The 26,905-nt window shown below is 40.3% G+C and overlaps 1 protein-coding gene and 1 pseudogene across 3 annotated transcripts in view; one reads left to right on the top strand and one right to left on the bottom strand.

Annotated features, from left to right (window-relative positions):
* Nucleotides 1–26,905, bottom strand: part of RALGAPA2 (Ral GTPase activating protein catalytic subunit alpha 2) — a 321,503-nt gene that overhangs the window by 112,135 nt on the left and 182,463 nt on the right. For all 3 annotated transcript variants that reach the window (XM_045981825.1, XM_045981826.1, XM_045981827.1), the window contains 7 exons: nt 21,669–21,777; nt 15,958–16,068; nt 14,134–14,202; nt 13,708–13,845; nt 10,978–11,161; nt 5,201–5,972; nt 4,310–4,381 (listed from right to left, as the gene is read on the bottom strand). In XM_045981825.1, coding sequence (XP_045837781.1) covers nt 4,310–4,381; nt 5,201–5,972; nt 10,978–11,161; nt 13,708–13,845; nt 14,134–14,202; nt 15,958–16,068; nt 21,669–21,777 — 1,455 coding nt within the window. The remainder of the gene's footprint in view (nt 1–4,309; nt 4,382–5,200; nt 5,973–10,977; nt 11,162–13,707; nt 13,846–14,133; nt 14,203–15,957; nt 16,069–21,668; nt 21,778–26,905) is intronic.
* On the top strand, nt 15,261–15,367 carry LOC123927372 (annotated as a pseudogene).

The following is a 26,905-nucleotide window of genomic DNA, read 5'->3' as shown; positions in this document are numbered from 1 at the left end:
TCACTCTCAGAACATGTGACATATTTAACAGCATGTTAGAACACATTATTGGACAAACTCTCTACATTTTTGGTGTTAAAAAATATGTATGTGAAAGCATTTCACATAGATACCAGTTGAGACTAGGTCTATGTGACTGCCTATATTTCACTTAACACACTTTGAAAGAAGGATACTAGATAGCTCCCTGACTGGAACTGTACCACTTCCTCCATGATGGATTTTGGGTGCTTTGCTGTTAAATCAAGTTAACATGATCTGTACTCTGAGGACAGGAGTCCTGCCTTTTTGCCTTTTGTGTATGTACCCTGGTCCTTGGCATATAGTAGCTACTCAGTTAAATCTCTGTTGACAAGAGACCCGATGTTATATACAAATATATCAATAACCAATTTCTACAAATTATACCCTAAAGTGTCGAAATAACTAGACTTTTTTACCTGGCAATTTGGTAATGGTTTAGAGATGAAGACACTGTGCTAATTCAGAGCTTTCATCAAGAACCACTCATTCTGTGGCCCCATCATCCAAGTTTTATTCAAGCCTCTATTTTTTTTAATATTTTATTTATTTATTTGACAGTGAGAGAGGTCACAAGTAGGCAGAGAGGCAGGCAGAGAGAGAGGGAGAAACAGGCTCCTCACTGAGCAGACAGCCTGATGCGGGGCTCAATCCCAGGACCCTGAGATCATGACCTGAGCCGAAGGCAGAGACTTAAACCAATGAGCCACCCAGGTGCCCCACAAGTCTCTATTTTTTAAAATTTTGGATTATCGCCAGCAGAGTAGTTCTACCTTATTATTTTTGCATTGCATTCTGAAAAATCTCATAGGAAAAACTACCAAGTGCCAAACATAAAGATATGTTTCTACAGTCTTAATTGTTCAACATCTTAGCACCATAATCTGATTAGACACCTATACTAGTGGAATTTGGGCTCTATATTTTAACATATTTGCAAATATTTCCTTCTGTAGGACTTATGTTTTTACTTAATAAGCAGAATGAAATGAAACTGAACTAAAAAGTCATAAAAATAAATCAAGAATTCATTTCTTCCACAGTTCATGAGTAAAATTAGAAAATACAGAAAGGAAAGAGAAGAATAAAAATTCACTTATGTTCTTTGCTTCTATGTTGAAATTGTAACTGTTAGGATTTTAAGATGCATTTTCACATACAAAAGTGAGAAGTTACTACACCCTGTTTTGCAACTGATAATTTTCACTTAAAATATGTGAACACTTTTTTTTACTGTATAAAATATGCATAACATAAAAGTCACCATGTAAACCATTTTTGAGTGGGAACACTTTTATACCATGTGTTTGTATGACAAAGTTATTAATGGCTGTGTAACGTTCTAGTATATGAATACACCTTATCCCAAATCCTTATCATTGGACCTTTAAGTTGCTTCCAGTTTTAAAGACACTATAACATTATCTTTGATATGTCCTTTGAATACATTCATAGAAAAAGAATCTTGGTCATTGCCTACTTTTAAGGCTTTTGATGAGTGTTATCCTGCTACCTCTAGAGAAAGTGGATATCCTGAATGCTCTGACTGGCATGGCACAAGCACACAGTTGGGGGCACCTCTCTTAATGGGAACCAACCATTGCTGCAAGAAGAGGGAAGTTTTGTGGTGACTGATCCAGGGGACTGATGCTCTAGAGTGGGGACCATGTGCTCTCAGACTGTCAGAAAGCTTATCCTCATGCAGTACAGAGCCCTGAAACTACCACACCATTTATTCCCTGAGTGACAGGCAGGACACATCCAGTAGAATCTGACTAGCTTATTCTCAGAGCTATAATAATTTGGGGGTTCAGATGATGACAGAGATCATGACTTACGACCTGAAAGACTGTCATTTTCAACAAAAGGAGAAAAAGTATAGTCACTCAATTCCTTTCTGTAGCTCTCTCTGTATATTCAAAAGTCCTCAGCATGTGATTGTTCTCTGTTCTATACATATAACAAGACCATCTCAGGTTTATCTGAAACATTTTTTGTTGACTCTCCTCAAAGTCCAAGCTTTTTATCTTGTAGTTGCTCGCAGGTCCTTGAGTCCTCATTAACTTAACATGGGAGCACAGGAGCTAAGCCCCAGTGACTGCCTGACTGATGTAGGTGTAAGGAAAGGTGACCTTTAGCTGTAAACATTCATCAAATTTCACATCCTCCAAAATGTTAGCACCACAGAGAGCCTGCCAGGATCAGACGCTGTGTCTGGTCTTATTAGACCCAGGCTTTTGAAATGATAATTAGCAACAGCACTTCATATCCATAAGCTGCACCACCAATGCATGAAGGAGCAGGTAATTCAGGAATGCAGGCACATAAAATCAACATTTCCTCTTCCTCATTAGAATGCATATTTCTTTCTTATTAGGAATAGATCAAAATAGCTCAGTTTCCTTGTGCTGTCACATTACAAAGCCAAACAAAGAAAAAAACCATGATTTTAACTTTCACTTTACCATGTGATGACAAGAGGTATTAATATTTAAAAGAGAAGCCCACTGTAATTTGCATGTGGGTTCATGACACCTTTTACATCTTCACTATCTTCACAGTATCTATAGATGATAGTTCCCACGCAGTCTCTACTTTTCCTAAGAACATGCTAAGCAGGAACTATGCCTTGACAGCAGGGAGATAAACTAGTATCAGAAACAACATAGCCACCCTAACTAAAAGTTGAGGGACAAGGTATATTCTTACCTGTTAACTAACCAATACATGGGACTGTCTAGATTTCTCATACCTAGAGTCCCCAACTTATTTCCACTTTTTTTCCCCCCAAAAGAACCTCAAACACACCCTGTGCTATTAACAAAGTAAATTGATACCTTTTTTAGATATTAAGAAGATACTAAATCCAGGAGTTTGGGTTTTAAGCAAAGGTTAATCAAGGGACAGAAGATTTGCTGATCAGCTCTCCAAAGCCATATTTTACTGCAACAGCACCCCAGGGAGCTCATCCAATTGTACTTCATGCAACTAAAGTGCATTAACACTCAAATTGGCCACAATTACAAGATACCAATGTATTCACTTCATACTAGGAAGCATGGAATAATTCAACATATGCTTGAAAAGCTGAGTTTGGAGCCCAAGTGACTGCTTGTTTAATACTGGAGGACAAGAGGGAGAGAGAAGTGAACCCCTGAGTCCTTCACAAAAAACCCCTCACAGAGTTTCCACAGAGAATTTGGTCTCTATTCCTCTAGAGAAAAAGAAGCATAACAACAATTGGGAAACTGAATATGATGAAGGGCAATGTGAGGAATAATGGCTTCAGGTTTTTCATCTGTAATGAGATACCTAATGATATTCTATGGGGAATAAAAGAGGAACAAAAAGCTATTTTTTAGAAAATGAGTTTTTTAAAAACTAAGACTAAACAAGCAGTTTATTCAAGACTTTGAAGCACCTGTTATGTACAAAGCACTACACTTACTATTGCCTGAGATGTTTTTGGAAGCACACATTTCCCCCAAATCAAAAACTGGTCCTGAGTTCATGTGTAGAATTGCTTCTAAGATTGTACAGATAAGGGGCACACCTGAGATTTGACCAGCTTTGAGAAGAAGCCTCACTACTAGGAAATTACTAACTGAAACACACTGGTTTTAAGCTCTCCAACGTTATAGAGCAGAGACTGCAGCCAGTGCATTGGGACACAACATGGGTTATGAAGTCAGACTTGCTTGGTTCAAACAACATGGTTACCTGTGAGCACAGGTAGGTGTCTGAGCCTGGTAAGCCTCTGTTCCTCATTGGAGAAAGAGGAATTTAATCTCTACAGAGATTAAATGAGAATGAATGTCCACTGGCTGCCACATGAAAAGGTCTTCAACCAAAGACAGATTAGATGAGAGCAAAGACTTTTTTTTTTTTTTTTTTAAGATTTTATTTATTTATTTGACAGACAGAGATCACAAGTAGGCAGAGAGGCAGGCAGAGAGAGAGGAGGAAGCAGGTTCCCTGCTGAGCAGATAGCCCAATGCGGGGCTCGATCCCAGGACCCTGAGACCATGACCTGAACTGAAGGCAGAGGCTTAACCCACTGAGCCACCCAGGTGCCCCAGGAGCAAAGACTTCTTCTCAGCATAGTAAGCATGTAAGCTTACTTCTCAAGGGGGAAAACACCAAAGGATGGCATGTGCAGATATTACCAGATTCTGATTACCGAATGACCTTTGGGTGTCTCTGCAGGTGTATTCATTCCTGCAGCTCTGTCATCCAAGCACACATACTCATAGACAGAAAGGAAGCAGAGTGATATACTTTCACATACCACTGACGGGAGTCCAGATTTTTTAGCTCTCTCAATAGTTTGGAATTTTTCTTCAACAGATGGAAATTTTTTCTATTAAAGAGATGGAAGAAAAGATATATAATCACAGACCAATTCTTCCCTTTCTAATCAATCAACAAACTTACCTACTCATCCACCCACATACCCATCCATAACCCTCTTCATTCATGAAAGATTTATGATCTGAGCCCACAGAATGAGCTCCATTCTCCTTAAGACATTTGAAGGCATCAAAATTCCATGATATCCCATCACTATCCATTGACACTGGATGGCTCGGAGGTGACTAAGTGTGTCACTGATGTGTGTGTGCCTGTCTGTGCCTTTTTTCACTATCAGCTCTGCCTGAATCCCTCTTCCCTATCTCTGTCTTTAGAAACCCCACTCCACTGTCAGGATCCAGTTCAAGCCCAGCCCTTTCACAAAGCCTTCCTTTACCGTCCCACACTTTGCACTGGATTAACTGTTCCTCTTGGACCCCCAGGTGCTATCTTTCATCAGAGTTGTGCCAAGTCTACCTCCTTCACCAGACTCGGGTGAGATGGTGGCTTATTCATCTTTGGAGTCCATTTGCATCTTTTGTGACAACAGAAGCAATAATGGACTGAGCAGTAATTAAAACACACACACATGCACACAAAAAATGTCTGATACTCTTTAAAATATAAGAGATATCTGAAATTCAGTATGTGCATCAGTAGAGCACAATTAGTTCCACTTGTAGCTTCAACTTAGCAGCAGAAAATAAACTATAAACATAGAAAGAAAAACCTCCATTTCTATTCTCTGCTTCCCAAACCCAAACTGAGAACAAGAACAAACACACAACAATAATGATAAAATAGGTGAAGGTCTAGAGAGGATTGTTACCTTCTGTCCCAAGAATTCATCCCCAAGTCATCGAGCAACAACCTGCAGAAATAAAAGGGTCCTCGTGGCTCTACTGGTGAGGGCTGCTCCTGGCTGGTGATCTTCATGGCTGAGTCCGAGTTACACCTCTGGATGTAGTTGTCTTCTTGGGCATTCTGGCGCAAAATGACCTCGATGATTTCCTTCTCCTGGTCACGGTTCATTCCCCGTGGGGGTGGGGAGGGCTCATTTAGATTAAGCTGTGATGGTAAAAGGCATTCGGGACTTGTGTGGCCAATGCTTTCAAGTAATTTGTCGAGGACATCATCTCCCTCCTCAATTTGAGAAAAATCCTTCTGAGGTCCCAAAGCTTGAGGTTGCCAGCCCGAAATCAGAAATGCAGGATTTCTGCTACTGGGTGCTAAGCAGCCTTCCAATGGTCCATACAAAACCTTCCCATCCCAAGAGTACTTCCCTGAGATATCCCGCACGATTACTCTGACGTCTGACAAGGCACCCCCCCGTGCGCCGCCTGCTGGCCCTTCTGAGGGTGTCTGAAGGTAGGAGATGAGGGTGCTGTCATTCAGCACAAAGAGCTGAAGGTTTGGGCTCCGGAACACCTCAGAGGACAGCTCAGGGGCCTCGGCGTGTGCGTTGTCATGGTTCTCACTGACCAGGCTGTGCAGCACGGCGGGACCCCCACACAGCGGGAAGTGTCCCAGGTGGTTCACCAGGTGGGCCATCACCATGCGGGCAGTCAGGGGGATCAGCTCCAAATTCCTCCTTTTCCGCTCTGTGAGCCAGGATAAGGGAACATAGCAGACAATGGGGAAGGAAAGTAAAAATCTGTACTCGGAATGTTGGATTTGTTTTAGTCTGGGCATTTTTTTCATCTATTTTCTTTTTTGACACTAATTCTATGTGAATTAAAAGTACAATTTATATAGATTGCTAGAAATAAGTCAATCAGAGAAAGACAGTTATCATATGAACTGATATGTGGAATAAGAAACAAGGCAGAAGATCGTAGGGGAAGAGAGGAAAAATGAAACAAGACAAAACCAGACATGGAGACAAACTATAAGAGACTCTTAATCTCAGGAAACAAACTGCAGGCTGCTGGAGGGGAAGGGAGTTGGGGGATGGGGTACCTTGGTGATGGACATTGGGGAGGGTGTGTGCTATAGTGGAGTGATGTGTGTAAGACTGATGAATCACAGACCTGTACCCCTGAAATAAATAATATACTATATGTTAATTTTAAAAAATAAATAAACAAGCAAACAAGCAAATAAATAGATGCTAAAAGAACCAACTTCCATGAAGATCTCATTCTAGGGACACTTAAAAATCTGTATATACAGCAGTAAACCAGAGAATTTCCGTCCTGAAAGAGCTGATGGTTCAGGGAGTTCTGGGAGGTAGAACCTGCAGCTGGAAAGGATCTGGTGGGAAAGGTGGTGGGCTGAAGGTCCAGGCCACAGAGGTTACTTCACTCCCTTCACCAGGGTAAAGGCAGATGCTGATGAGGAAATGAATCAAGCTTGTGATGTCATGGATGGATTTGAAGAAATCTGCTTTAAGATCTTTGTGACAATTTATGTTTTGTTGCTTGGGCATTTTAAATGTTTAATGGAATCTGATTCATTAATTAACTCATGGAAATAGAAGTTTTAACTGAATTTGCAGTTGATGATTAAAGGCCTAAGAGCAAGTGACTTACAAAATTTTTAAGGCTTCAAAAGTGTAGGAAGACTGACATTAGCATGTGAAGGTGGGCTCTGTGAAATGCTGGAGGGGTAAAGGAAGAAGCAGAGAAAAAATTGGTAAGCATGGAGGGAAACAACCACTTAAGCTTCAGAGTGGTCAGAGAAATTGTAATTTGCCAAGGTTAGAAAAGAACTATGTGTTAATCGAAGAACAACTGAAAATGAACTCTTTTAATTTCAATAAAAAATATCACTAGATATTTAAATAAGACTTGTACTTTGGGCTTAAAGGTTTAAGAAATACTTGGTTTCCAAAATCATAATAGAAAACTCAAATATTAAACACAAATAACTCTAAATTATGCTTTCTGATGCTAAACAACTTCCCTCTCAGACATTAAAAATTCAATGAACTTATCTATGAAACATTAATTGTATGATGTATAAATCCTACCAAGAAACAATCAAATTCTAGAGTGTAGGAACCTCAGTGTGATGACTGATGAACAAGATCGTCTTGACTTTTTCTTGAATTTCTTCTTAATTTTTGCTATTCAGTGAACAAGAAATCACTGTATGCAAGAATGCAAAATAAAATCTCACACGAAGACTTCAGTTTTCATAACCAAAGGTCATTTACATCCATCTCTGACAAATTCAACTGTCCTTCCTGACCCTTGTAGAAAAGTGTATGATTTCCATACAGCTGAGAAATTTAAACACCTCAACTAATTCCCCTGAAATCACAGTTATGAATGCCTTTGCTTTTGTGTCCATATTAACTTTTTCAAAAGTTACAGATGCTTTTTATTCATGCTTATCATTCCATATGAATATGCGCTCTGTCAGAAATGTTAATGCCTCAAACAACAAAGACACGGCCAGCTGGGGGTTCAGGAGACTATGGTGTACGACAGTGCATGGTGATAACTCTACAGAGCAGGCTATGGAACTGAGGACAAAGGTCCAATTTGGTAAAGCCCAATGTAGACAATTATAACTGGAAAAGCAACTTTCCTCTGCTTTAGCTTGCATAGGTTGTGCTTTCAATCTGAGATACATACCAATTTGGATTTTAAGGAATGTGTTTGAATTCTACAGTGGGAAATTTGGAGTCACACTAATCAAGCCATAAACCGTGACACACCCAATAAGAACTCCAAATATTTTTGGTATTGAAAAGTAAGGAAAGGGAGTATTTGTGAAGTAAAAATTGTTTTTTCCTGACAGACTTCAGCTGCATCTACTGCCTGTGGTTCCCTGAAAAATAAAGAGAAAACTAGACTCCATTCATGAGAAAACAATCTCATAACTTACACAAACCATGAAAAAATATAATCTAAATATTTATCTTATTTCGCTAAATTTAGAGATGAAACAGAAAGGCAGTAATTTTAGTTTTGTCTTTTAAATTTCAGTTTTTAAAGCTCCCCTCTTTCCATCTTTTTAAAGCAATTAGGTATTAATGATGAGAAATTTAAGCACCTGTGTTTACCATCAGTGGCTTTTCCTTGAGCTGGGCCAGCAGGCACCTCAGCTGGAGGCAACTGAATGTGTCTCTTGCTTGCAACTATTTGAAAGTAGTATTTATATCAAATAGTACATAGTAGTGAATGAAAGAGTCACTTGAATATAATAGATAAAAATACAATATTACTTCCCAGAAACATGAGAAAAAACAGTTTGGTTATGAATGATAAATTATGACACTGAATGAAAAAAAAACTCAAATACAAGCACATTTTTGTTTAACCTAAAATACTTCAGCTATCATCTTTAATTTCCTCTCATTCTTAAAAGGGTGTACCCACTCAACAAGAGTGTCTGTGCATGCCAATATGTTTTAAAGCTGCTTTTGCTTTTTTATCTAGTTAAAGTGTTAGTGAATTTTAAAACTCCTTTGCTACTGAAGTTCAAACAGTTACTTTTAGTACCACAGAACTATGTTAGGACAAGCAGCTTGCACAAGGTCTGAGGTTTTCTGGGAAATAAAGTCGAAGAGTGTTGTACATTGAAAGCAAGGTGGTCCCAAAATTTAAATGTGCATTTTCAGGTTTTTCATTTTCCACTAACTTATCAGTCTCCAATATGTGGTCAACTTCTTTCAGGGAAAGCCATGTGGGATGAGTCTAAATTAATGAGTTTCAGAAAAAGTAAGTTACCTTCCTTCTAGGACACAAACTGCATGGTAGGAACCAACAAAAGAAATGGATCAAGGATCATTCTGATTATTTTTTAAAGATATGGCTTGAATTTATAATCATGGGGGGAAGAATCAGGATACTTTATTTATTTATTTTAAAGATTTTATTTATTTATTTGACAGGACCCTGGGATCATGACCTGAGCTGAAGACAGACACTTAACAACAGAGCCACCTCTAAATAGTGGACTTTGAAAGAAGAGCGGAAGTCCAGAAAAAGACAACTGAATGATCAAGCAAATGGAAGTCAACTGAGATGACAATATGAAAATGTGCCAGGTACCATCCACCAGCATGACTAAAAGTCTTTAGTCTACTCTGTGGAAAAATCTCAGAGTAAATACTGTGATATTTCAGAAACCTGGTCATTATATCTTCAATTCAAATTTCACCTCCCTTACTTCTGACTTATGTACCTTTGGGAAAATCCCTTCACCTCAGTTGTTCATCTGTAAAATCAGGACTGGACAATTCCAGAGCCTTTGCCCCTGAATGGTGCCCCCACTCCTATCTTCTTCATTGTCACCTTGCCTGTCCCCTTCCTCTTGGCCTAAACCATACTCCAGATTCTGCAGTCTTGCAAGCATAGCCCTGGACTCTGTGCCATCACCTGGCTACTGTCCTTCCTTTCTCCACCACAGGCCCTACAAGAATGTCTTGGGGGTCCGAATAGTCAACCCCAAAACACTTGCTCAGGCTATCTGGCTATAGACTAACTGCCATGCCTAAAGTATTCAGCAAAACTCACCACCAAATGCTTAGCTGGGAAATAAAAAAGCTCCTGTTTTGGCTTCACCCTCTCTGATGGTTTTGAAGCACCTAGCACTGTTTACTTTTCTTGGCTCCTTATCCCCTTTCTTCCCTCAACTTTTCAGAACTGACTCTTTCTGGGTTCTTTTTCTATTTTCCTGACCTTGCTTTCCTGGTGACATTATCTCATCCCTTTTTCTTTACAGTGTTTTCCCCCCTAAGGTTCCATCCTTGAACCTAGGTTTTAACTTGCAAAGTCCATAACATTTTCATGGATGATCTAAAACTCCACACCCACATTTTTTTTTAACTTTTAACTTTGAGACAATTGAAGATTCACATGCACTTATAAGAAATAACACAGAGAGATCCCAAATACCCTTCATTCCCCTGGCAATATCTTCTATAGCATAGCTATAGTACAGTATCATAATCAGGAAATTTTGATTGGTATTTTGATATGACATGGCATATTTGATATGATTCATCAATATTCAGAGTTTATGCATTTTGCGAATATTTCACAGGTGATATACCTACCTTTGGACTCACATCTCAAAGCCCAGAGATAGGCTTTTGTCCTTTCAGGAAGAAGGTGGTTGAGGAGATCATACAGCAGTTCCTAATCCTGACAATACCCACATATTCTAAAATAGACCCCCTGCCATCAGCAGAGTGATCCTCAAACTGTGGCATGCAAATCCCTACCTCTCTACAATGCTCTCCTAGTCTGCAACCCTCCAGGAGATCCTTTCAAAGTCTGCCCATCCTTCTAAGGATTAGGCTTAGGTCCTTCCTCACAGGAACCCGCCACAGTGCTACTGGTACATGAATGAGACCGGCATTAATCCTGTCTCTCTAGTTACATGTAAAGTTCCTCTGGGGTAGAAAATGAGCCTTTTTCTACAGGTCTCATAGGTCTGAAACATATAGGTCCTCAATACAAAATTCAACTAAGATAGGAAAAGAGAGAGGAGGTGAAGAAACAGAAAAAAAGAAGGCAGGCAGAGCTTACTATCACAGAGGAGTCTAGAAGCAGAAACAAGTTAATTTTTTAAAATAACGTAGCAAGCATGGGCAAAGGCTAAATCTTTCCTTTTCCCACCCATGAGAATTATTATTCTGAAGAATCTCACCCTCTTCAACTGTGAGCAGGTTTCCCAAATCTGCTGAAGAATGATATTGGACTGGCTCCGAATTCTTCACATTTGCCAGTGGCAGGAAAGGATCGTAATCTGGGGAGGACAGGTCAGCCAGGGTCAGTGTGTAGTGACTCTGCTGGGTGTATGTGCTCGAGCCACAAACACAGCAGTGCAGAACCTGTGAGAAACAGAAAGGAATATGTGCCATGGATGTGACTAACCCCATGTCCCTGACAACCTGCCAAACCACAACAGCACTTAGGAGGCAGGTAATACTTGATAGGCTTGGTAATACTTGAAGACATAGAATCCCTTCCATTCTAAAACATCTTCTTGCTATTTGCAAGTTTATTCTGCTCCTTTTACAACAATGCCAATAAATATATTCTCAAGATGAAAGGAAAGTGAAAGTTAAAAAGTGCTTATTTTGCCATTCTAGGTGGGAGCACACAGCTAAGTCCTGCTGTGACCCACCAGAATGTTCACAGAACTTCTTACAGTCCAAAGCTCTACTACCCAAATATGCATCAACAGTAGGACAGATACATAAATCATGGCATACTCTCATTGTGTATTACCAAACAGCAGTGAGTGAAATACCTACAACTATTCACAACAATATAAATGAATCCCTCAGAAAAAAATAATGCTGAGTCAAGGACGTCAGACACAGAAGCACATACTGCATAATTCCAGCCATACAAAGTACAAAAAAATCTACACTGTTAGGCTAGCAGTTACCCCAGGTGTGTGTATGGAGATAGTGACTAGTAGGGAGGCATGATGGGGATTTCTGGGATACCAAGACTATTTAGTTTCTGCAGTTGGGATCTGGTTTCACAGATGTAACCACTTTGTGAAAATCCATCAAGCAGAGCTTACGACTGATACAGTTTTCTGGATTCATATTATACTTCAATAAAAAGTTTCCTTTAAAAATACAATATTATTATTCAGTAAATTTGTGAATTGTGTTAACGAGAAGGTGACTTTTTTATTGGTAAAACAATTTTAAGAGAAATCTTTAAACAAAAAAAAAATACTAGAAAAGAGATAAATTAAGTGACTGTGGCTACTTTATTTGGTCGAGCCACAAACATGACAGAAGTATCTAATGAATCCTAATGGAGTTATTAAAAGTTTTGACCACTAAAGAAACAATTTAAAAATACACAATAGTTTTTAGTAGAATTTCAACCATGTTAAGTGTCTTTTTCCCTTGTGTTTAATACATTTTAAAAAAAGTAACAGAGTAATAAGTTAATGACTTGGAATATTTTTTTTAAAGGTTTTTTATTTATTTATTTATTTATTTTAAAGATTTTTTATTCATTTATTTAACAGAGAGAGAGATCACAAGTAGGCAGAGAGGCAGGCAGAGAGAGAGGAGGAAGCAGGCTCCTTGCAGAGCAGAGAGCCCGATGCGGGGCTCGATCCCAGGACCCTGAGATCATGACCTGAGCCGAAGGCAGCGGCTTAATTCACTGAGCCACCCAGGCGCCCCTAAAGGTTTTTTTTTTAAAGGGCGCCTGGGTGGCTTAGTCAGTTAAGCATCTGCCTTCAGCTCAAGTCATGATCTCAGGGTCCTGGGATCAAGCCCCACATTAGGGTTCCTACTCAGTGGGGAGCCTGCTTCTCCCTCTGCCTCTGCTGTTCCCCCTGCTTGTGCTCTCTCGCTCACTTTTTCACAAATAAATAAAATCTTTAAAAAAAAATAAAGGTTATATGTTATAAATATAAATTATATTTGGCATATATAAATATATTGGCATATGTAAATATAAATTATAAATTATTTATAACCTTTATAAAAGTAAAGATTATAAATTAATAAAGGTTTGTTACTAAAAAAATAAGCAGAATTGTCTCTACCTAGTAGTAATTATTCAATGGATACACAAATGCTAAATTCATAAATAAGGCTTTCACAGGAGGGAATGTAAAACCAATACAGAAGGATAATATAAAGGATCCAGAGCAAACACCAAACCTAGGCATCAGTAGGGGGTGAAATTCAAATATTTTAAGTACTATAAAAATGACGAGGCTAAATACTTTGATGTGATGTATTTCCTTAATTTATTTCTCAAGACTCGGGGTGTCTTGGTGGTTTAGTTGGGTAAGTGTCAGCTCAGGTCATGATCTCAGGGTCCTGGGATGGGAACCCTGAGTGGAGTTCCCTGCTCAGTGGGGGAACCTGCTTCTTCCTCTCCTCCCTGCTTGTGCCCTCTCTCACTATCTCTGTCTTTCTCTCAAATAAATAAAAAAACTTAAAAAAATTTATTTCTTAAGATCTTTTAAAGCAAAGAGAGTACTGAGTCCTTTATACTTCTTCTTCATTTGATAAGTAGATTTTGTCAAACTACAGCTGTAAATATTCCTACAACATAAACAGTTCTTTTTAAAATTAAGTACAGATAGACCATGTTACATGAAAATTGGCGGGGGGGGGGGGGCGGGAGCAGTGGTTTCTGGTCAAACCGCAGTTGTTGTAAGATGGAAGTCATGTGAAAATGCAAGCTTCTTTCACTGAGTAACCATTGCTTCTCTACAAGAATGTCTGCTGTTTTCACTACTTAAATTATTCTTTTCTTTTAAAATGTTTCAGCCCCCGAATATGCTTTTCAAAAGGGCACAAATAAGTAAATGTATAGAACATATTTTGGTAATTCTCTGCTGCTTAAGTCTATACTCTATGTCCCTGAGGCCCAAATAGAGACTCACCCTATAGATATAATCCAGCAAAGGGGCTCTGGACGAGTGCTGCTCTTCCAGGGCCGCTGTGGACACTGGGTGGAGGAGGGTGCTCACCGGCAATGCCATGCACCAGTCCAAGAGGCAGAGTAGCAAGGACACAATAAACTGGAAGAGGAAACAGGCCCAGTAACATATATTGCAATCCTTCAAATTTAACTTTGCTACATGTAATAGCAAACAACAGTTGCTACACAATAATAATTATTCAGTGGACACACAAATGTACAAGAAATGAATGAATAAATAAAGTTTTCACAGAGGAGACCATTAGGACCAATACAGAAGAAAACTACAAAGGATATCCCTACATAGAACATTATTTATAATTTTGTCTTATATTAAAAAAGAAAAAAATCCAACCTCTGGAAAAAACTTAGCTGATGTGCCACCTACCTTTTTATCTGTCTCCACTGAGGAGTACTCTGCACTTGGTAAAAGGAAAGCAATTGTGGCCACAAGGATCTGCATAAAAGACAAATCCCCAATGAAAGAGACCATAGCAATAGTTTGGGAAACTATATGATAAGAGTCCCAAAATGGCCTTGCACTAAACCCAGCTTGGTACCAACTTGCTAGAGAAGGTGATTAAAAAGCAGAGAGCCAGTTTAGTCCCTGTGGTCCTGAAAATCAGGAGAAAGTGACAGACCCACACTTAGTCTCCACTCGACCCTATTGGTGCTGAAATGGGGGCCCCAGAGGAAGGGACATTTCTCTCTGTGGTCACACAAGTCCTATCATCAGTCTCCACACGTTACACAATGAAAGTAAAAAATATTTTCAAAAATAACTATGAAAATACTACCACTTGATTTTCTTATAAACCATTCATGTGTCTATCTCTTGTCCTCGTATAAAAGCACCCCTTGTATTCTCAAAGGTATTTCTCTTCTGATGATAAACTGTAAGTGATCTTTGAACAATCCGGGTATAGGGGTGCTGACCACCCCCTCGCTGGGCACAGTAAAAATCCCTTTATAAATTTTTACTTCCCCCAAATTTAACTACTATTCGCTGACTACAGGCTAGAAGTCTCATTAGTAACATAAATGGATGATCAACACGTATTTTGTATGTTATATATATTCTATGCTGTAGACTTACAATAAAGTAAGCTAGTGAAAAGAAAATGTTAAGAAAATCATACAGAAAATATATTTACAGTCCTCTACTGTATTTATCCAAAAAAATCCACATACAAATTGACTTATGCAGCTCAAACCCATGTTGTTCAAGGGTCAACTGTACATAGTTGCCCTAGAACACAATTTTACAACTTGCAGCATTTGATATTCCTATGTCCAGAGCTCCGTTCCACTCTAGGTCACCTAAAGTCTCCCTGAGAGAACAAAGTGATCTCACTGGTGAAATCTACCTAGGGCTGAGAGAAAATAAATCAGTATCACTTATTCTCTCCCTGTAATACCACACAGAGATAAGTCAAATTTCCTTGAAGAGTTACCACTGTATGTGTAAAGAACAGGGCATGTTTCAGAAAGGGCAGCTTTCAAAACTGGCAGGGAATCGCTTCTCGGCCTTTTGGCTAAGATCAAGTGTAGTATCAAGTGCAAAACTGGCAGGAATGGATGTGCCTCATATGCAGGCACTTACAGAGGTGAGGGTACCTCTTCTGTATAGGCAAGCACCCTCAGATATAACCGGCCTCCAGGATATCATCATGGGGACGATTCTTTCTGCTCCTTCTGTACTTTTCTCCCAGCAACTATCCCCCAACCCCCACCCGCGGGTATTAGAGTAGTAATCTCATTAAAGCTGGGAAATCACGCTATGGCAGAAAGCGTGGTCTAGGGCTTCAGTCTGGAAAAGACTCCTGTTTCACACAACAGTCCCCCTGCCCTCCCCCCCGCACCCCGCCCCTGCACGGAGGGCATCATAACCAGCTGCCTACTCCTTGTTGGCACCATCCAAATTACTCTCGATGAATGAAGCCCAATCTACAAAAGGTCTCTTTGTTGTGGTCGTGTCTGCTTTTCAAACTCCCCAAGTGTGAGACTCTGCCCTGAACACTGGTGGCTTCTTTACGTAGTGCCTGAAACCACAGCTGAGAAGAGCCAGTGCAATTTAATCTTAAAACGAAAGAGTCGTATGGCAATGTAATAGACAGTTCTCTAACAATTATTTGAGTATCTGTAATTCATTAAATATCGAATAAAGTGAGAGGGAAATGCTTATGTTTTAGCATTACAGGAAAAGACTTACTTCTGCAATTTTCCGAGGCAGAGAGGTTTCAAACATCTGAAGCTTTTCCCAGTAGGAAACCAGCAACTGAAGAACATCACAGGCCACCTGAGCCACGATTTTGTTAGAAAACTATAAAAGGAAACAAAACCCCAAACGAAAGGATTGAATTTAACAAGTACATTTGTCCTTAGGAAGAAAAGAAGAGACATTTCTCTCTAGCGATGTTTAGGGATACGTTTTCTTGTCTGGTATTCAATTTTTGAAAAATGTGTCCTGGTACCAGATAGTTTGTGTATGATCATCATCCTGTAACTGCTTCTTGTCCAGACTAGCTGTATTAACTTACTTAATGTTCTGCAGAAACAAGTAGCTGTTGTTCAGTCATAGGAAAATTAAAGCCATAATTCAGATGCCTCATGCAGATTGCATAAATTATATTTTTGACAACTAGAGGAAACTAAAATGCAGTCCATTACTGAGTATTCCCTATGTGCTGGACCTTTTACAAGAATTTTCCTCATTTCTGCATTGATAAATCCTCACTAGCAGCTCTGCAAGGTAGACGTGATCTTCATTTTACACCTGGAAAAACAGGGACTGAGCAAGTGACTTTCTGTCTTCTAAAATTAAACTGAATGTCCACATGTAATACACTAAGAAATGTGAAACTTTGACGACTCCAAGAACATAATTCATAAGCTCTGGTGTATTCAATTACTTTGAGTATGTTTTCAGAGTCTGGAGTGTGTCCAATGTCCTCTAGATGCTCTCATTTCTTGTGAGATGGCATGTCAGTGGGGGAGGGATGGTGTCTGCTGGCTGGGGTGGATGAAACAGATGAAGGCACCCTGTGCCTCTCTCCCTGGCCAGAACCTGGGACTACTCTGCTAGCCATACCTCATTATCTACAGAAGAAAGATTTGTCACTGATTTTGGGGAATCTCTGGATATGTGGCTTTGGGAAAGCTCTGGATACGTAGCTTAGTTGTTTCCTTGCCGGGAGTTCCAAGTCCCAAGAAGCACATCCTAATTGACTTCAGCACCACACAGACACAGAAAAGTCGACATTTAATATCTCAGTGTAAATGCACAGGACAAGGAAGAACTTAGGGCAAAGGGGATTCATTTGAATTCAATAGGATAAACACTTCTTGATTGCCCTTTTCTGAGTCTGAGGTGAAGATGGACCCGAGGGAGTGAAGAACATGAGTAGGCACTGGGTGTGTTTCTGTTGCATCACAGTGGTCAAGTCATGGGGTGGAAGCAGAAGGCTGGCATGGTTCTTACATCTAGAAGATGGAAGCACACAAGAGGACGATGAGGAAATGAGAGCTATGATAGACCAGACAATAAGCCTCTGGGCAGAGAGGGGTAAGGTGTGAGAGAGGGGGCAGACTGCAAAGAGGACGGGCTGTGGGGGGGGTGGGGCGCAGGAGAGCTGAGCCTAGCCTGGAAGGAGGCAGAGAAAGAGTGTCTCCATGTAGGCAGTGGGCAGCAGGGCCCTGCGGCAAGCAAGGCTAGGCTGGAGGGCTGCAAGTGGAGTGGTATTAGTCACACGTGAATGCTGTGGGCTGGGGCAGGGAATTAATCATTCACTCCGCACATACTCATGAAACAAGGACAATGTGCCAGCACTGATGGTGACACATGGTAGCTACACTTGTGGTGGGCATGGCAGAACTCACAGGTTGTTGAATCACTTTGTGACTAACATCACATTATGTGTCAGCTATACTCAAATTTAAAAAAAAAAAAAGCAATAGACCCACTCCCTCCAAAAACCATACGGGGAAAAGATTCTGGGAAACACTGTCCAGGCTCAGCTAAACTGACAAGTACTAAGGCCACAGCTCCCCTGCTGCTCCAACAGCATACTCTGCTCCATGTACCAACATCTTGCTCTTCAAATGTATACCAGTTCATGTGCACCTCAGGGCCTTGGTACCTGGTGCTCCTTCTGCCTGGAGTGCCCCTTCCCCAGACACTGCCTACCTCCTTCTCACTATTCATTTCTGCACTCATAGGCCACCTCCTCCCACTACAGAGGATCTTCTGCTTCTGGACGCTCTCTAAAGTCAACATGTATAGTTGCTTGGCCAGTGTCAATTTCCCTCTCTCTCCTTAACTAATAGTAGATCTTTTTCCAGGTGTAAGTCCTCTCTCCCAGCTCCAGGAATCTGCCCTAACTGGCTGAAATTAATCAAAAGATTTTATTCCCAGCCTCAGTCACTGGCAAAAGGATGAGCGAGAAACTTTGGCTAATGCGTCTCAGTACCACTTACTAGAATGCTGTGAAGGAAGTCCTGCTGAACATGAACAAGGACACACAGGACTCTGACTCCTACTGGCAGACATCCTCCAACTCTGTGGGCATCCCACCCTAAAAGGAAGCCTTCTCTGTGGACTACAGAGCAGAAGACTCAGACAGTTAGGTCAGTGTTGATGCTGTTCACCTCCTGGATCAACCAGACTCAAACTCTTCCATACCCATGTATTTTCCAGCTATATGAACCAATACATTCCATGTTGTTTGAGCCAAAAAAGAAGAGCAAAGCACAGGGCACAAGATGAACAGGGCAGATATTGTCCCTACTCTGAAAGACTGACAATCTTGGGAATAGGCAGGGACCTGTTTGTGTATGGCCCTGAAGCCATGCTTAGTACTCTAGTTTGTGGGTGACTTGGTCAGGGCTTGTGCTGACAGATTCCTCTGGTGGCAGTATGGAGGACAGATCTGTGAGGGCCAAACTAGGGCTATGGGGTTGGAGGACAGTCAGAGGCTCAGTTATTAGCAGAGGGAGCCAGCCTAGGTGAGGGATGGCCCTAGGGCAGCAGGACTCTATGACCAAAGACGGTGCTGGGTTAAGGAGGAGGTGACAGTTAATGATGTCTCCTAAGATGGGGTAAAAGAAGGAGCAACACGTGAGGCTGAGGGTAGGGGCTCAGGCTGGGCTTGGGAGGCAAGACTGGCAGCTCACCTGAGCCAGAGCAAGGTGACATGCTAGTGACCTTGGCCAACATCTTGGATGGGATACCTAAGTAACTACAGCTCAGGCTTAGAACACTCACCTGCCACCCATGCTGCCCACAGGAATACCCCACCAGACACAACTAGCTGGGTGGAAATCTGCAGGTGCCTATGTGGTGCACTGCTCTCATTTACTGCTGAGCTACAAGCTGGTTTTCATTGATACCCCTGGGGAGCATTTCCCAGCCTTCTCTGACCATGCCTTCCCACAACAGATGGAACACCCAGGTCAGTCTTGTCAAGTGTTCCTGAAGGGCAGGGTCAGAGCAGAGTGGTGCCCAGAGCAATGTGGAAACCATAAGGCAGGAAGCCCTTGCAGGGCTCATGCTCCCTGTGCTTCGGGGGCTGGGCCTCCACCTAGCAGGCCCTGAGCCTCCCTGAGGCCCCTCTTCTAGAGCTGTTCCTTGTGGCAATGTTCTCCCTGCTAGGCCCTTAGTTCTCTGAGATTTATGTGCCACCTCCTTCAGTAAAAGTACCAACTGGCACAGGAACACAGACATCAGAGGGAGGCAGGCAGGGAGCTGTCCCAGGGTGAGTTTCCCTCTGCTATTCCTAACAGTTAAAGGGAGGCTGATTTGGCTGATCTTAGCCCTCTGATCTCTTCACAATTCAAACTGGAGTGAGTTTCTTGGCCTTCTTTAGTTGCCTTCTCTCTTATTTCTAAAATGGGGAGTGCCAGAGCACCTACAGGGGCAGGGCTTCCACCCAGACAGTCCCTGCACTGTGCTGGGATGCCTACGGCAGAGTCTGGGCTCCATGCATTCTTTCTCTGGTGCCTTATGTTTGTCCTCATCATTACAGAAAAGTAAAGACATTTTTGAAAATGTGGAGACCTGCAATGACAAAATGTAAGCCCTCATATCCTTCTACTTTTGTTATCAATTTCCATTTCCCTTCTGTACTACATAGAACCATATAGGGTAGAAGAAGGATAGCTATATCACTGTATCTACATATCTCCATCATTCTCGGACACCACTGAGCTATTGACAGCTTTTCCAGGAAAGGGGGAGGGATGGGGAGGCCGCACTACATTCAATATTTGAAAAACAGATCTTAGAATTGAGGAAAGAGGATATTTGAAAAAAATTAGACTCTGCACAGAAATACAATTGCCAACTTTTTTTTCACTTTAATAGTTACATATGAATATTTCACCGCAGCTTCTGCAATTGTGCAAAAGTCCAGACAAGGGGCCAGGGTGTCCTGGGTTTGACCCTGGCCAACTCTTTACTCCCCAGTCAGCTCATTTTCCACATCTATGAAGCAGAGGTGGCCGTAACACTTTACCTCATGGGGTGGTTCTAAGGATTAAAAGCAACAACAAAGGTCAGTGCCCCGCTCAGGCCAGAGGGAGCACTCCTAATTGATCCTGGTTCAATCAATTTTCCATTCCTCACCACAGGGATCAGCAGCAAGTGTTTGTCCAGCTCTCATGACAGAACCAGTACACCCAGGTATGGAGGCAGAGAGAACAGCAGGGCTGGGTGACAGCTTGGCCAGAAAGAGGGGTAGGTGAGGAGGGCTGACACAAAATCAGACTGCACAAGCAGGCAGGGGCTAGACCAGAGAGCTGGATGCCAAGCCATGGGCAGGGGATGCCCCGGCTGGTTATCCTGTGGGCTGAAGCACAAAAGGTGACACAGGGGCTGTCAACGGCCTGGTGATGACTGTCCCAGTTGTCAGCTACAATGGTGATGACTATTATAGCAGCACACATCAGGCAGTAAAGAAGGGCAGGCCTGAGCCTGGACTCTGGTATCAGACGAACAGTTCAGGGTTTGAACTTTGGTTCGGCCAGGCATGAGCTCCTTAGCTCTCCTGCCCCTCAGTTCGTCCACTGTAAAATGCGACAACTGTCCCACAGCTGAGAACTTCCACAAAATCCCAGCACAGTGACTGGTAGGGACTGGGCATTCACTGGTTCAGGGGGTGTAATGATAACAATGCTAATTATTACCATCGTTTTTAAGCAGAAGCCTGAAAAGAACCTGGAAGAATTTGAGCTCTGGTTTACAAAGTGGCCTAACAGTATGTATAAAGGTTTTGTGTTTCGTGGCAAACAGATCTGCTCTTGGTGCCATCACTCATACCTGCATGGCTGTGAGCTCATGACCTGATTCCTCTGGGCCTTGCTTTCCTCTGATGTGACATCAGGATTATACTATCCACCTTGCAGAGCTGCTATTGTGAAGGTTTTGGAGACTCTACCATGATCCAGCTCCGTGTGACCACCTAGTGAATGGCAACTCTTCCTTTCATTAACAAAGCAAAGGAAGAAAGCCATCCTTAAAGTGCCAAGACCCAGTCAGACAGTGAGCACTCAGGACTGTTAACCAGGAGCTGTCAGGTCTCTCCCAGTCCTACTGAAGAGGCCAGGGATGAAATCCCACCTTCCTGTCACTATTACCCACAAAGGACAGTTGTTTTGCTTGCTATAGGAAGTGGCCAGCTAGCAGAGGAAGCCTGTTCAGCTGCAGGGCTTGGTCCAGGAACACTCAGGGATGGATGGCCAGGGTGCAGCCACCAGTGGTCTCTCTTGGGAACCTCACAGAACGTTCAACATGGCTCTCAGAAAAATAATTTTTGATTCAAAATCTCTCATGTACAGACAAATAACGATGGGGCTAATTCAAACTAGAACTGGATGACTACCTGGGATACAGTTTACTGTCGAATATACATCATGAATTGGTAATACCTTCAAAGTGACACCTATCACATTGACGGCCTCTTTCAGCTGTGGATGGTTTGTACACTGTGCCAGTTCTTCGCATATCCAGACCCCGAGGGAGCAAATGGCAATGCATCTTTTGAAAAAGAAGAAAAAGGAGGGAAACTCTCAAAAAATTTAATATATTTTCTTGGTATTTTCAAGTAACAAAGTATTTTAAATCTTTTTTTACAAAGTGGCCAAAATTATAGATATGTTAACAGAGTGTCTTCCTGAGGAAAAAGATAAGGTACCCTCAATAGTTCAGTTTTCAGGACAAACAGAAATACTGATTTGGTTAGTAATTACATATTTAATGAAATAAATGATCTATTTCCTGTTAGTAGTCACAAAGCACATATCAGTTATTTTTGCTGACAGTTTAAATTATGTTGTATTGCTTCAAGGTAGTTTTGAAGAAGATTCAAAAACATGAATCTTAGAAAATGGTTGGAAATCGAGCTTGTTATTGTTTTTCTTACAATAAAATATACAACACCTACTAAAACAGAAGACAAACCCTACATTCCATTGTAAAGAATATTGGAATACAACTTTCAGAATTGACTGCACTGTTACTGCTTTTAAACAATGTGTTAGGACAAAGCCTTCTTCAAGTTGCATATTACTTTAAAAATTACCTTCTTCAATTATAAATCAATTTTAAGTGGTAGTTATCTTTGAAACTGATATATCCTACTATCTTTTACAATGATCAAAAAGTCATATTCCTGTTAATTTCTTCTGAATGCCCATATCTAAAATTAAAATACTTGCTCCCAAACCTGGTCACTTTCCCAAACAAAAGGGAATTCAAGCCACTACTCTGAACCAGACATTAGCTGTGGTATGTATATGTTGTTCTTTGGAAGAAAAAAAAAAAAAAGAGGTCACATCGCCAGTGCCAATTAAACTGAATGTACTGTTCAGCTCTCCACAGTCAAAGTTCTTTGTATTCAGTATAATTCAGCTATTAAAATAAATATATTTTGAGGTTTTAAAACCACCATGTTTCACTGGATTCTCACCTCTTTAAGTTACGATAGATGAAGTGCTTCAGAACATGTTTATTAAAAGCTTTTGGAGACTATGTCACCTTCTACGAAAATGCACTCAGGATAAGTGTGCAGCCCACTTTACAAGGCATGCCTGGGCTTCTAGGATTCTCCAACAGCAACATTATACAGGAGTTACACACAATTCAAACCCTCAGCTTTCCTTACTGTACAGAACTATCCCCTCTTGCCTGATTCCTATACTGAGTCTCAGTCCAGAAACTGTACTTGATATTCGCAGTTTGCATTCAATGACATGTATTCTGTATGCTTTCCAATAGCCTCTTTATCTTCCCCAGCTTAACTCAGACTCTGTCCAACCCACTAAAATCTAACTTGGAATTATACCCAATTATACCACTTTAAGAGACTCTCTTCCCATATAGACTTGCATGTGTGTGTGTCTCTCTCTATGTGTATTAATACATACTTTTTTTTTTTTTTTACAGCCCATTAACCTATCTGTTAAATGTAATTCATTAAGGGCAAAGATCTCTCATTTCTTAGGAACACCTGCATTACTCTGTAACTATTAGCCTTGCATGACAGAAAACATTTGTGACCCATAAAATGGTTTCATAATGTGAACTACTCTCACTTGAGCTTTAAAGCTGCACTAGCTTATAGCAGGTCTTCAATGCTATTTTCTGCCTTTGAAATTTATCATTTAGCATCTGACTATTCTGGCATTCTCAGGTATTTCTTTTGGCTTTGAGTTTCTGTCCGTTAAATTCTCTGTATCCCAAATGTGTCCTTTGTGATCCCAAATGAGTTCTATCTCTCAGGATGTTTTTTTAAGCTAATGGCAGCACCACCTTCACTTTCTTTTTATGCCAACACACCCTCTGTGTTGTGCAAAGACTCTTTGCTACTCTGCCATCTCACACTTCTCCAGTTTATGTAACAGAAACTTAACTATTTTTTCTTATGTTTTCTACATTATTATCACTCGTAATTATAACTAACTTCCCTCGTAATTATCTTCCATTTGTTTGAAATCTTGGTCATATTTCTGCTTATCTGCCCTTGCATGACCTCAATTTCATATTTTATACACAGATGATAAAGACTGAACATATCATACACATTTCTATTCCATTTTTCACTCCACAGAAATTTCTACAGTAAAGCTTTCTACAGTAAAGAAAGAGGTGTGTGTGGGGGGAGTATTCCCAAGACATGTTAAAGGTTTGAATGTGATAGGTAAGTGAAAAGGAGAAATCAAGGATTTTTTCCAAGTTTCTCGACTGAAAATCTGGGAAGATGATGGTGACCTTTACTGAGATGGAGTCTGAGGGACGGTCGGGGACACAAGGGTTCAGCTGTGGTTGTGTTAGCTTTGCATGTGTTAAGACATCCAAGCTGAGATACCAAGTAGGCAGCTTAATACATAAGCCTGAATATATACGGGATTCATAGAAGAGGCTAGGCAAGCAAATTCAGCATCATCAGTATCATAAATTCAGCAGTATTTAAGGTCAGGTTAGAATGAATAAGAGCACCAAGGAGAGTCAGAGGGAGAAGACCAGCCCTAAACCTCAAGTCACTCTAACACTCAGAGGCTAGGTGGAGGAGGGAGACAGAACAGGAGCAGCTGTGGTGACACAGGAATAAAATCAGAAGATTATATTCTAAGGAACTGGCATTGTTCAGGAAAAGGGTAAAGACAGACTAATTTCAGAGTTAGTAAGACAAGTAAGCACATTAAAATTTCTAAGGCAACTAACTTCTTAAAAAACTGAGAGTCTATGACTTCTGCAAAAATAGAGATAGTAAGTGGAATGTGGAAAAAATCATCTGAAAGAAAGAAAGAAAGGAAGGAAGAAAAGGATAGGGGAAAAATAAAGGCAAGAATAGGGACAAAACGAGAGAATACTGATAAGGAGCAATAACAAAACATAAGGCAGATGGAAGAAATACATCCAAGTATGTCAGTAACTGCAGTAAATGGGAAATGAACTAAAGATTCAGTTAAAAGATCAAGATCAGACAGGATAAATGTATAAAATAAAGAATGTACAATTTTTTCAAAGACATCTAAAGAGAGAATACAGAAAGGTTTGGAACACTGAAAAAATAAAATAAAATTTAATTTAAAATAAAAAAATAAAAGGATGGAAAGTGTTATTTACAAATATATTAATCAATATGAGACAAGTGGTTCTTAAGAGAAAAAAAAAATCCCTAGAAGTAAATAGGGTCACAACGTAAATTAACAGATATGATTCTCTATAGAGATTTGATAATTCTATAGTTCTATACAGCTAATAATATAGCTTCAAAATATATAAACAAAGATTGACAGATACACAAGGAAAAGTAGATCAATGCACCACAATAACGGGAGATTTTAACCTATTTTTCTCAGTAAATGACTAAGATGGTAAAAATATTAGAAAGGATGTAAAATATTTGAAACACATTATTAAAAAAATTAATCAAATGGACACATCTAGAATGGTACACCCAAGTACTGAAGAAATGGTATCTGCATGCTTTTCAAGCCCACCCAAATCATTTGCAAAAACTGACTCTGCTGGGCCACAGAGCAAATCTCAACAATTTCAAAGACTGTCACTTGACAGACAACATATTGGATCTGTGATTCCTTTAAGACATCAGTAGCAAAAAGTTAAATAAAAATAACTATATGTTTAGAAATTAAATGTATTTCTTTTTTTTTAATTTTTTTTTTTTTTAATTTATTTGACAGAGAGAGATCACAAGTAGACAGAAAGGCAGGGAGAGAGAGAGAGAGGGAAGCAGGCTCGCCGCTGAGCAGAGAGCCCGATGCGGGACTCGATCCCAGGACCCTGAGATCATGACCTGAGCCGAAGGCAGTGGCCTAACCCACTGAGCCACACAGGCGCCCCCCTTTTTTAAAAAAAAAAAAAAATTTTTTTTAATAGAAATTAAATGTATTTCTAAATAAAGAAATATATGAAGGAATCATAATGGAAATGGGGGGAAAATCTGTAGTGGAAAAATACTACGTATCAAAACATACTGAACTCAGATGACATAGGATCTAGAAATAAACATATGAACTTAAATGTTGACATTTGTAAAAGAGAAAGGCTGAATTAGTATGTGGAGTTAGTATACTGTTATGTTAGTATATCAGAATAAACATGCTGATAAAAAGGAAAGGAATGAAGAATATAAAGAAAGAAAGAAAAAAGAGCAGAAAGTAGAAAATAAAAACAAATTAGAACATAGAAGCTGAACAAAGACAAAAGTAAGTTCTTTGAAAAGTTGATAAATCTTTGGCAAGAATAGTAGCAAAACTCAGAGAATACATAATAGGGTTGGATTAAGAAGTGCATATAGCTCTTGGAGTGAAAGAAACATAAGATAGCCAATATTATTTCAGAACTCAGATGAAATGGACAAATTTCTGCACAAGTTTAGTTTATCTAAGGTGTAAAAGAAAGGAAAAGAAAAGAAAGCCTTAATATTCCTAAAATCTTGGAAGAAAATAAGTCAATGGTTAACCTCTCATAAATAAATGACCAGACCTAGATAGTTTTACCATCGAGGTCTAAATACACAGGAGCATGAACTCTTAATTTTATAAAAATTCTTGCTGATTACAGAGAATGAAACAATACTTTAATCACTCTGTAAGAGTATCTAACCCTAAATCAAGCCTGATAAGAACTGGATTGGGAAAGAAAATTATAGGCCATAAATATAAATACAACTTTCCTGAACAAAATATTAGCCAAATCAGATCTGGTACTGTATAAACCAAGTTGAGTTTATCCCAAAATTTAAGGTTACTCTAATATGAACAAATTGATAGTCAATTTATAGCTTCTGGTAATGGGAAACTAGAAAAGGTGGACTAAGCCATCCACAGAAGACCACTGAAAAAGTTAGTCAAAATTCAACCCCCCCCCAAACAAAACAAAACAAACCCCACAAGCCAGAAACCCTTAAAAATCATCAAAGAGCTGACAAGGCAGTGATGGTTGGTAGGCTGCTAGAGAGAAAGCAGGGCAGGCGCTGACACCTTGGAGGCAGCAGGAGACTGAGCTAGGCTTCTGGTGACTGTATGAGGTTGGAGGCAGAGGATGAGAAAGTGGTGTTCCCCTCTACCACTGCTCCCAGCTTTGGGCTTTACCTGGAAGGCCAGGTATGTCACTTCTCATTATGCAGGTGGCCCAG

This window comes from Meles meles, chromosome 16, assembly GCF_922984935.1.
Source record: "Meles meles chromosome 16, mMelMel3.1 paternal haplotype, whole genome shotgun sequence".
NCBI classification, from domain to species: domain Eukaryota; kingdom Metazoa; phylum Chordata; class Mammalia; order Carnivora; family Mustelidae; genus Meles; species Meles meles.
The sequence above is the reverse complement of the archived record's forward strand: the minus strand, read 5'-3'. Positions and strand labels throughout refer to the sequence as shown.